The following is a 12,515-nucleotide window of genomic DNA, read 5'->3' on the forward strand; positions in this document are numbered from 1 at the left end:
CCATCTTGAAGACAAGGAAACTAAGACCCAGAGAGTGTAACTGGCCCAAATTTGCACAGCTAGTTAGTACCAACCAGGAATTGAACCCCACTATTGCAGCTCTGGAGTCCTTACACTTACACAGAAGAGGCACTTGCCTTTCACATCTGTCACCACTCACTCCCAGGCTTCAGTCAAATGCACATGTGAGTTGGCTTTGAAAGCAGCTCCTGCAGTAACAAACCTACCATGGTTAGATTAGGGAACAGCTACTCACTCGCAAGGCAGTTTGTTGTCGCAAGTGAATCATTTTCAGTGACAAGCTTCTCCTGGAACAGGTCAGCTGGTTATAAAATCATTAGTGACTTCCCAGAACTAATGGGACAAGGAAACCGAGCCAAAGGGTTAGGACCACTGCCAACTAAAGATCCATTAGAACTGTAAAGTGTCTCTAGCATAACGTCCACATTAGTAGAAAAACACAACTTTTCTTATACACGTATATTTTCCTTGAACCATGGCCACATGTGGGAGATATTAAGTAGGGGCCCTCGGCACAGCACTTCACAAGAGGTGTCCTCATAAACAAAATTTCTCTCCCAGCCCTTCCATTGCTCCCCTGGGGTCCCTTGACCCACAGTTCTCTTGTCACTTTTGGCGATACTATTAGTTGGTTCAAACATGCAAAAAGGTATAATCCAAGTGGCTAAGAAGCTTCCCAGGTGGCACCAGTGGTAAAGAACCTGCCTGCTAGCTCAGGGGATGCAAGAGATGAGGTTCAGTCCCTGAATCAGGAAGATCCTTTGGAGGATGAAGTGACAACCTACTCCAGTATTCTTGCCTGGAAAATTCCCTGGACAGAAGAGCCTGACGGGCTACAGTCCCTGGGACCACAAAGAATGGGACACAACTGACCAACTGAGCACACATCAGTTTCAAAGGAGTTGCATATAGCTCTGTTTCTGTTAATTAAAAATTTTTTATTGGAATACAGTTGCTTTACAATGTTGTGTAAGTTTCACAGCAGAGTAAATCAGCTACATGTATACATATATCCCCTCTTTTTTGGATTCCCTTCCCGTTTAGGTCACCACAGAGCACTGAGTACAGTTCCCTGTGCTATACCATCAGTTCTCATGAGTTATCCATTTTATACATAGCATCAATAGTGTATATATGTGAATCTCAGTCTCCCCATTCATCCTCCACCCCCTTTCCCCATTGGTGTCTGTACATTTGTTCCCTATGTTTGTGTCATATAGCTCGGTTTCTTTTGGATTCACCGTGTCATGAAACCCCAGATGGTTCAAATGAAGGGCTTTTGCGAAGGGACTGCATGCAGAGATGAGGCAGGATTGAAAGGACAATCTTTGTTACCACAGGGAGCCCAGTGGTGTCTGGTTCTGGGAAAAGGACCCTCCTGCTGAAAGAGAAGCAGCTGCTGCTAGACTCTGTACTAGAGGAAGGAAGGAAATGCCCCATCTCTTTCTCCTCTTCTCCTCACCACTCTTTTGCCATTGCCTCCCATGGACACTGAGGGCCAAGAGGCCTGGGTGATGTGCTCAGTAATGTTAGCCCTCAGGATTCAGAGCAAGAGGAAAGGGTAGAGAGCCCATCTAAAGGGCAGAGAATAAGGAGCACATTATCTGCTTCAAAGGTGGGTAAACTGAGTCACTGAAAGGGAAAGTAACATATTTTGATCAAAAAGGGAGACCCAGAACCAAGATAAAGGCTGCACTTTCCGATCTGTTCTCACTGGTTTCAAGTAGCCTGAATGCTTGGAGAGAATCGTTAAATCTCAGAGGACATCTACTCCCTCAAGCTCCTTCCCAATATATGATGACGTTACAAGGCAGCCCACCGGGGCCCACCTTTCTTCAGAAGTAGTGAAGTTGTGTGTGATCAGTATGACTCAGCCTTCTGTCTAGATTCACCAGAGAGATTTTCATGAATCACTTGTGTGGGTGACCCTCCGGGTGTTGTTACTCTTTCAGTGAATTCTCTCCACACGCTAAGTTTGTCTCTGTTTGATTCATGAAGGTGATTCATCTGAAGAAGTTGACCTGACCATGGTTTATCAGGCAGCGTCTAACGGAGATGTCAGTGCTCTGACTGCTGTGATTCGGGAAGACCCTTCCATCCTAGAATGCTGTGACAGTGAAGGTGAGCTATTTATGCATTTTGGATCCTGCAGAATGTCCTGATCTGTCCTTTCAGAAATGGCCTCCAGAGGTGAGCAATGTTAAATGATATTTGAAAGGCTACTTTGATACTGAAAGGTCAAGGAATACCATTTAATGAGAGTCATGGACACAAATCTTCAAACTCTTTTCTATCACCTCTTCTCATAAAGCTGTTCAGTTTGGGTTTGTTTTCAACTTCTTTGTATGAGTGACAAAAGTAGATAGGCAAAGTAGATGACCTTAGAAGAAGTGTATGAAAAGAAGAGGCTATTTTTGGCAGCAGTGGATGTTAGGGAAAGTGTGATTATTAAAGCCAGAGAGCAAGGACTTCTGCTTCTGGGAAGATGGGGCAGAAGTAGGACCTTTTTTTTAAATTCCTTCTGCTAAATACAACTAAAAATCCTGATTATTGTATATAGCATAAACATAAGAACACTCTGGAGGGTAGAGAGAAAATGACAGACTAGCTAGGACCTTTGAGATCCAAGGAATGACATAGTGGTGAGTTTCCTGGGCTTCCTTTTTGCCCCAAATTTCCCAGACTTAGAACTGAAGAAGCTGACAATGTAGAAATGTCAACAGACAGAGAGCAAAAAAGCCCCCAACAAAAGCCTGATCTCTAGTCAAAGAACCAAGAAAGGGGTCACATAGCAAGACAGAAAACTTTTAGACAATATTAAGTCTACTCCACCAAACAATCCCACCAAAACAACAACAACAACAAACCACAACCTCAACCCCATTCATTCTAGCAAAGACCAAGTGGGGAGCCTGCACCTCCACCTTCACCTGGTAACGAAGTCCCCGCATTGCCACCACTGAGGTAGTGTCAGGGGATTCCTTCTTCAGAATTAGGACTCTCACCACCACCCAGTAATGAAGAGTCTTCTCCCTTAAATGTCAATGAAGGCTAAGTAAGGGACCTAGACTTCTAATCTTACCTGGCAGTACTGAGGTGGTGTCTCCCCTTCATTTCCCCTTTGGAGCAGTATCAGGAAAAAAAAAAACAGCTAAAATAGAGAATTTAAGCAAGACTTAGGCAACTCATAATGCAATACTCCAAATGTCCAAGTTTCAAAGAAAATTACTTGACATACCAAGTATCAATAAGACCTCAAACTGAATAAAAAAACAATCAATAGATGCCAACAGTGAGATGACAGATGTTAGAATTATCTAGCAAAGATTTTCAAGTAACCATGGAAAAACGCTTCAGTGAGCAATTACTAGTATGCTTCAAACAAACAAAAAATAGAAAGGCTCAGCAAAGAAATAACAGATATACAGAAGAATCAAATGGAAAATTTTAAAACTGAAAAATACAATAATTTCAATTAAAAACTCAATGACTAAGCTCAGCAGCAGAATGAGGAAGCAGAGTAAAGGATCAATGAAATTGAAAAGAGAACAATAGCAATGAGACAATCTGAACAACTGAAAGAAAAAAAGGGTTAAAAAATGAAGAGGAAGACTAAGAAAAAGAAGGAAGAGGAAGAGAAGAAAAACAAAAAGGAGGAGGAGGAGGAGAGGAGGAGGTGGCAGCCTCAAGGACTTATGGAACTATAACAAAGAATTTATCATTGGTTTCTCTATCCTAGTATTTCTGGGAAGTAATTAATCATTTTTAACCAGTTGACTTGTCGTAAGAGGAGCTTGGAATTCCCTTGTCATGACAATAAAATGTTTTGTAAAGTGTGTGGTTGCTCCCTAATTTATCCATGGTAGTTTTTTCATTCGTTTGTTTTTTAAAGAAGAATTACTTGTACATCTGCTTTGGGGTTAGAAGTTTAAAATGAGAGAAAATAGAGAAAATCAATGAACCAAGAAACTAATTCTTTGAAAAGGTCAATAAAGCTTATAAACCTCTACCAATAAGGACAAAAAAGAAAATGAAAGAGATCCAAGTTATCACTATCAGCAATAACCCTGCAGACATTTAAAGGATAATAGAAAATATAGCAAACATCTCTACACACATAATTTGACTATTTAGATGAAATGGAGCAATTCCTCAAAAAAGATAAATGACCACAGTTCACCCAATAGGACATTATTTGAATAGTTCTATAACTATAAAGGAACCCAAATTGTTAATTTTAAAATTCCCATAAAAAGACATCATCAGGCCTAGATGATTTGACTGGGGACTTCGAGAAACTTTTAAATAAATTAATACTAACTGTACATAATCTCTTCCAGAAGAGGAGGAAACTTTTCTGAGTTATGATTATGAAACTAATATTACCCTGATATCAACATATGACAAAGATGATATAAAAAATAAACCTATAGACCAATACTCCACATGAATACAGATATAGACGGATATCCTTAGCAAAATATCAGCAAATAGGGACTTCTCTGATGGTCTAGTAGTTAAGACTCAACACTTCCAATGCAGGGGGCACAAGTTCAATCTCTGAGTGGGAAACTAAGATTCTACATGCCGTGAGGTGCAGCCAAAAAATAAAAAGTAAATAAAAAATTTTAAATACCAGCAAACAGAATTCAGTAATATATAAAAAAGAATTATATATCCTGACCAAATGTGGCTTGTTCTAGGAATGGAAGTCCATTTCAACACTTGAAAATCGAGGCTTTCCTGGTGGCTCAGTAGTAAAGAATCTGCCTGACAGTGCAGGAGACATGGGTTCGATCCCTGGTCCAAGAAGATCCCACATGCTGTGGAACAACTAAACCCATGCACCACAACTATTGACTTTGTGCTCTAGAGCAGCAACAAGAGAAGCCACTGCAATGAAAAGCCAGTGCACGCCACCTAGAGAAGAGCCACCTCTTGCCACAACCGGAGAAAAGCCCACACAGCAATGAAGACCCAGCACAGTCAAAAATAAATAAACCTTTAAAAAAAAAAACTTGAAAAATTAAGCAATGTATCATTTTAACCAGCTAAGAAGAAAACCCACATGATCATATCAGTTGATGTAGAAAAAGCATTTGACAAAATTTAGCACACACTTATTATTAAAAACTCTCAGGAAGATAGGAGTGGAGGGGATCTTCCTCAATTTGATAGATAATATCTACAAAAAACCCTAGCACTAACATTTTACTTACTGGTGAAAGACTGAATGCTTTGCCCCTGAGATGGGCAACAAAGCAAAAAGTTCATTCTTTCTCATATTTAACATAGTCCTGGGAGTTCTAGCCAGTGCAAAAAAGCAAGAAAAGAAATAAAAAGCATACATATTGAAAAAGAAAACTGTTCCTTTTTTTGCACAACTTGATTGTCTACATAGAAAAATCCTAAAAAAAAAAACCTATCAAAAACTCTAACTAATGAGTTGAGCAAGGTCCCAGGATACAAGATCAATATACTAAGCCAAATTTATTTCTATTGATATATACTAGAAATGAACACATGGACATCAACATTAAAACCACAATACCAAGTAAAATCACTCGATAAAAACTATTTAGGTGTGAATAAAACAAAATACATTCAAGACTTACATACTCTAAACTATAAAATGCTGATGAAAGAAATCAAAGATCTAAAATAAATGGAGAGATCATGTACACGGATTAGAAGATTCAATATAGTAAACATGAAATGCTCCCCAAATTCATATACAAGTTTAATGCAATTTCTATCAAACTCAAGTAAGATATATTTTGTGGATATAGACAAGATTATCTAAAATTTATATAGAAAGCAAATAAACTAGGAGAGTTAAAACAACTTTGAAAAAGAAGAATGAAGTAGGGGAGAATTCAGTTCAGTTGCTCAGTTGTGTCCCCATGGACTGCAGCACGCCAGGCTTCCCTGTCCATCACCAACTCCTGGAGCTTACTCAGATTCATGTCCGTTGAGTCAATGATGCCATCCAACCATCTCATCTTCTGTCATCCCCTTCTCCTCCTGCCCTCAACCCAGCATCAGAGTCTTCTCAAATGAGTCAGTTCTTCCCATCAGTGGCCGAAGTACTGGAGTTTTAGCTTCAACATTAGTCCTTCCAATGAACACCCAGGACTGATCTCCTTGAGGATAGACTGGTTGGATCTCCTTGCAGTCCAAGGGACTCTCAAAAGTCTTCTCCAACACCACAGTTCAAAGGCATCAATTCTTCAGTGCTCAGCTTTCTTTATAGTCCAGCTCTCACATCTGTACATGACTAATGGAAAAACCATGTCTTTGACTAGATGGAACTTTGTTGGGGAAGTAATGTTTCTGCTTTTCAATATGCTGTCCAGGTTGGTCATAACTTTTCTTCCAAGGAGCAAGCATCTTTTAATTTCATGGCTGCAGTGATTTTGTATCACTCAGTTCAGTTCAGTTCAGTCACTCAGTCATGTATGACTCTTTGCAACCCCATAAATCGCAGCACGCCAGGCCTCCCTGTCCATCACCAACTCCTGGAGTTTACTCAAACTCATGTCCATTGAGTCGGTGATGCCATCCGGCCATCTCATCCTCTGTCGTCCCCTTCTCCTCCTACCCCCAATCCCTCCCAGCTTCAGGGTCTTTTCCAATGAGTCAACTCTTCACATCAGGTGGCCAAAGTATTGGAGTTTCAGCGTCAGCATCAGTCCTTCCAATGAACACCCAGGACTGATCTCCTTGAGGATGGACTGGTTGGATGGCTTTGCAGTCCAAGGGACTCTCAGGAGTCTTCGCCAACACCACAGTTCAAAAGCATCAATTTTTCGGCACTCAGCTTTCTTCACAGTCCAACTCTCACATCCATACATGACCACTGGAAAAACCATAGCCTTGACCAGACAGACCTTTGTTGGCAAAGTAATGCCTCTGCTTTTTAATATGCTCTCTAGATTGGTCATAGCTTTCCTTCCAAGGAGTAAGTGTCTTTTAGTTTCATGGCTGCAATCACCATCTGCAGTGATTTTAGAGCCCCCAAAAATAAAGTCTGACACTGTTGCCACTGTTTCCACATCTATTTCCCAACTAATAACCTCCAATAAGTGTGTGCTGTACCTGTCTGCCTAGTCAGCATTGCTTTCTAAAGATACTTCCAGATTCTGCATTGTTCAAACCAACTCGGGCTTAACCCTGCCTGTTATGTCCCAAATTATACTGATTCCCAAGGCGGTAATAAACAAACTTTATCATCTGCACAAAATGTTTTAATCAAGCAATTACAGCAAGATTACAAAAGATTTAATAGGGTCTAAAAATGGATAATTTATATTGGGCTGGCTAAAAAGTTCCTTCAGTTTTTAAGTAAAAACTCTTATGTATTTTCTGCTGACTAATTCCAGACACTTTTCATCTAGTGCTGTTTTCAGTCAGTCTATTTGAGAGCAATAGAAAGTGAAGGTGAAGTCACTCAGTCGTGTCCAACTCTTTGCAACCCCGTGGACTGTAGCCTATCAGGCTCCTCAGTTTATGGAATTTTCCAGGCAAGAGTACTGGAGTGGATTGCCATTTCCTTCTCCAGGGGATCTTCCCGACCCAGGGACCAAACCCAGATCTCCTGCATTGCAAGCAGACGCTTTACCATCTGAGCCACCAGGGAAGCCCTGGGAGCAATTGTTGGAATTAATTGTTTGGTTTTCCAGGAGCTCATTAATAGAGGACGTCCTTCCTATCCCACCATATACATGTCACCTTCTTTGGATGAAGACTGGCCTGTGGTGTGGTTGGTGGTAGTTAATTTCACTTGCCCCACAATCTTTTATGTTCCCACATTATTGTACAGAATCCACTTGTCTTTACCCATCACAATTTGTTTCAAAAACAAAATGTTTTAGTTACATTTAAGTAGAGAATCACATGCAGAAATATGGTCAAAGTGTTTTTTTGCTTAACTTATGTGGAATCCGAACATAAAGGTGATTAACATAACCAAGCAGGTACAAATGGTCTTCCATACTTGATTTGGATATTTTGATATATCAGCTACCTTCTGTGTGGTATAATGTTGATCATTCTCGGTTAATGTCTTGATTTGATCATTATCAGCTTCAACTGGTCTACCCAATTGTGGAACATTGTCCAGCAAGAAATCTCCAGCATGAAACTTCACGAAACACTTTTGACATGTTTAATCAGTCACAGCACCTTTCCCATACACTGCACAAATCTTTTTTTGAGTTTCAGTTGTGCTTTTATCTTTCTTGAAATAATAAAGCATAATATGCCAAAAATGTTGCTTTTTCCTTTCATTCAATATTAAAATAGCTACAAAAATTCACCAATTTAAAAAAAAAAAAATTCACCAATTTTGATAATTTTTTTAAATGCATGCTGATGTGACAGCTATCACAGTACAACCAAACAAAATTGTTTAGAATGAAGTTAGAGACAAGTAAGCACTACGAGAGACAGCTTATGAAAAATAAACAAAAAAACTTTTGGCCAACCTAATATAAATGCAGCAACAACCATCATCTCTCTTCAGCTCAACAGCTGAATTTGTGTTGAGGGTAGTTCATCTGCAAAGAGTACAATAAATGAACAGGCAAATAAAGTTGACTCATAAATTTCACAAGTCAAACATTTGTAAAAGCTGTTGAAATGTCTCATTCCAGGATGTACACCCTTAATGCATGCGGTTTCTGGACGTCAAGTGGACACAGTGAAGCTGCTGTTGAAGATGGGAGCCAATATTAACACGCAGGACGCTTATGGCCGCACGAGTCTCTGTCTGGCAACCTATCTGGTACCAACTGTATCTGTGGCGAGTGTGAAGGAGTGGAGTGGACTAGATGTGTTGTTATGGGGCCCCCACTTGCAGAAGAGTGATCTTCGATTTGTGCAGCTGGTCGATAGAAATAGAAGTTCAGAAATTTTGCCTTAATCATCTCCAACATTTATATAATCACTTAGAATTGGTAGCATGGATTTAAGTCATTTTGAATCTTCCAAATAAGCCTCTAGGAGCTTCCCTGGTGGCTCAGTGGTAAAAAAAAAATCCGCCTGCCAATGCAGGAGATGCAGGTTCGATCCATGGGTAGGGAAGATCCCCTGGAGAAGCAAATGGCAACCCACTCCAGTATTCTTGCCTAAAGAATCCCATGGACAGAGGATCCTGACAGGTTATAGTCCATGGGGTTGCAAAAGAGTCGGGCGTGACTAAGCAACTAAACAACAACAAACAACAAGCAAACAGAAATCACTGAAATCAAGCTACACTTCTTCTAAAATTCAAAATTTCACATTTCTTGGGCTAGATAGCCATTTAAGGGGCAGGCAGGAAGTTCTCTAGATCACAGTGAGCAGTGAGCTTAGCGAGTTGCCACCGTTGCATACAACTCTTTCTGGGAACGCCTTCTAAGGGGTTGCATAGGAAAGTATGCCTGAATGACAGCAAAGCATTACCCTCTACTGTTGACACCACCTCTGTTTGGAAGCCCAAGGTAGGGCCCCTCACTGGCTCTTCTGAGGTTCCCTGGGGGGTGAGAATAGATAGTGTCTTAGCGATTACACTGTGAAGCCCACCACTCTCTCTGGCAATGTCTGAATTAAAGTATTAAAGAGAAACTTGACAAAGAGAACATTCAGAAATTTTCTCAGTCACTGATTCAAACTCAGTATACGGATAAACTTACCATAGAGGTGTAGTCCTAGGCAAATTTCTTCACCTCTTTATGCCTGCTTCCTCATTTGTAAAATGTAGTAAAAATAATACCCTAAGTTGAGCACAACTGAAAGAGAACCACATGCAGTCACCCAGCACATAGTAGTACAAAACATAGTTTTTTGGTTCTAAATAATGACTGTGAGATTCAGATGTAGTCAATAGTTTTCTGATTTCTTTTCTGAGGAAGAAAAAAAGAAAACCACATACATAGTTCCATGAAATGTTGCAAAATGATAAAAATGTTTCAAACCCTCTTCCATCAGAAGATTTGTTTTTCAAGAGCTATAAAACTTTGGCAACTCTAAAATTTGGCAACTCTGAAATTTGTCCAGTATGCTTTTCTTTTGGTCTCCTGTTCATATTTTTCCTTTTAATCAGAGAACTTGATGATTTAAGCATCAGGAATTAAAACCAGATTTAATACCTTAGTAAACTATGACTCAAGACTGAAAACTGTTTGCTTCTACTTAACACTCAGATATTATTGGTCAGCTCTACAAAGTCATACTTAATCTTAGAACCTATGAATTTTACTGTGCTTTTGTTGAAAGTTTTTTCCTAGACTTTTCAGAACTGAAAGTTCTTATCATTATCTTTCTTTCTCTTCCACACATTTAAGTAACATTTTTATTACTACCAGTACTGCAAGGGAAAATATTCAGTAATCTTTCTCTTGTTACTGGGTAATCTTGACGCTTAACTATACAGGATAGAATAAAGCAGAGGAAAAAATAGAGTTTTATTATATTATTATTCATAATCATAACTGCATTTACTTATAAGTTTATTTATAATTAGGTGGGAAACCCAAGTGATTCTGGATGAACGTTGGAGGTATTCTCCTTGGCATGTGAGCCAAGCTCAGTTTTCAGCAGGGTTGGGTCAGTTACTTAAAGTATTAATGAACAGAAAGGAAGGACTAGCCTGCAATTATATTTTCAGAATATATATTTTCAGAAATCAGAATGACAGTGGAGAAATGACCCAATTTTAAGTGCTAACCAAGGAGGAGTCAAGCTTCAGACATGGCAATATCAGGTCTCAATCTGGTGAATTTGTAGGCAACAGAGAGTTCACAGAAGGGTCTTGGGGAATTCAGAGGTGGATAAAACAACAATTAGGAACACATAAGAGGGTGCTGGTAATAGATCCATATTCAGCAGCAGAAAGGGCAGTCAGTGGCTGGCAGGGTCCCAGCCATTGCAGTAGAGCTCAGTTTAGAATTCTAGGGATCAGAAAAAAGACTGATTAGAGTAACAAAGATATTATCTTTGGGGTTGCTAGAAAGAGAACTTGGAAAAGGGGATGAAGGGCCATATTTCAGATATAGGTGAACTGAGGCATATAGTGGAGTTTGGGACATAAGGACTTAGGGACTTCTGTGGTGGTTAAGAATCCTCCTGCCAAATCAGGGGACACAGATTCAATCCCTGGTGTGGGAAGATTCCACTTGCTGACAGGCAACTAAGCCCATGTTGAGTCCAAGCCCACTGCTGAGTCCAAGCTCCACAACTGAAGCCCTCCAGCTCTGAACCCCATGCTCCACAGCAAGGGAAGCCACCTCATTGAGAAGCCTGCACACTGTAACTAGAGAGTAGCCCCCACTTGCTGCACCTAGAGGAGCCCTTGTGCAGCAACAGAGACCCAGTGAAGCCACAAATAAATAAATTAAATAAAATGATGACATAGGAGCCCGGTTTTGAAATTGGGCCATGGCATCCAGTTTTGGAATTAGCATGATTTGGAGTTAAGCCCATAAGGGTCTAGAGTTGACTAATCATCCTCATCACTTGCCACCTTTGGCTCTGGAAACTGAGTATAAAAGGGGAATGAATCTCAATGAGTGGCCCTAGAATTGGGGAGACAGAGGCAGAAGACTCTAGGATCTGTCTGCCTCTGACAGGAAAAGGTCCTCCAGAAAACTCAAGAATCCACACCTCAAGACCTTCAGCCCTCTGCTGTCTGAATGGGAGGTATGGGCCTTAACCAACCACTTCAGGTCAAGTAGAATATGTTTTCAGCCAAACCAAAAGAAGAGAGGGAAAGAAAACTGGAGAAAGTTTGTTGGACTCTGTTACTATGTCATGCGGGATTGTGTTATATAACATTGCTTTTGCTCTTCCAGGGATGGCTGGAAGGCTGTGTGAGTCTACTCAGAAATGGTGCCAAGCACAATATCCCAGATAAAAATGGCCGTCTGCCACTGCACGCTGCCACCGCTGAGCCCGATGTGAGGTACGTCTGTAGCCAGGTTCACACGACACTCAAATTGGGATGCACCCAAGTTGGATTAGAAGCTCACCTAATCCAACCCTTGTAGCAAATAAAAACAAATTTTATCCATTTCTTTGGTATTCACAGCACGCAGGACCACATCTCAGTGAATCAAAATACCCTGGAATAATCTCAACTCTAATATCACTCTCAATTTGACTTCGATAAAATCCTTTTCTCCTAGCCTCTGATTTAATAAGAAATGCTATGTATCACCATCTGAATTTGTATATTCTTTCACTCAGTCAGTCAATAATTAATTCAATAACTATTTATTGCATGCTTAGAATGCTTATTATGGACCAAGCATTGCTCTAGGCCCTAGATTTCCACATGAGCAAGACAGTGGCTCTGACTTCACAGATCTTACTTTCTAGTGAAGGAGTTAAGTGGCACACTAGCAAACAAATAAATAGTATAATTTCAAGTAGTGATGAGGCTATGACAGAAACCAAACAAGGTAAGAGAGCATTACTGTCTGAACTCAGAGTCATGCCAACATTTAAGGGCGGTG

General features: G+C 40.2%; 1 protein-coding gene across 4 annotated transcripts in view; it reads left to right on the plus strand.

Moving 5' to 3' along the window:
* Positions 1-12,515, plus strand: part of ANKRD55 (ankyrin repeat domain 55) — a 189,369-nt gene that overhangs the window by 115,944 nt on the left and 60,910 nt on the right. For all 4 annotated transcript variants that reach the window (XM_043489143.1, XM_043489146.1, XM_043489144.1 and 1 more), the window contains 3 exons: positions 2,020-2,142; positions 8,676-8,806; positions 11,853-11,962. In XM_043489143.1, coding sequence (XP_043345078.1) covers positions 2,020-2,142; positions 8,676-8,806; positions 11,853-11,962 — 364 coding nt within the window. The remainder of the gene's footprint in view (positions 1-2,019; positions 2,143-8,675; positions 8,807-11,852; positions 11,963-12,515) is intronic.

The sequence above is a fragment of the Cervus canadensis genome, chromosome 16, assembly GCF_019320065.1.
Source record: "Cervus canadensis isolate Bull #8, Minnesota chromosome 16, ASM1932006v1, whole genome shotgun sequence".
NCBI lineage: Eukaryota > Metazoa > Chordata > Mammalia > Artiodactyla > Cervidae > Cervus > Cervus canadensis.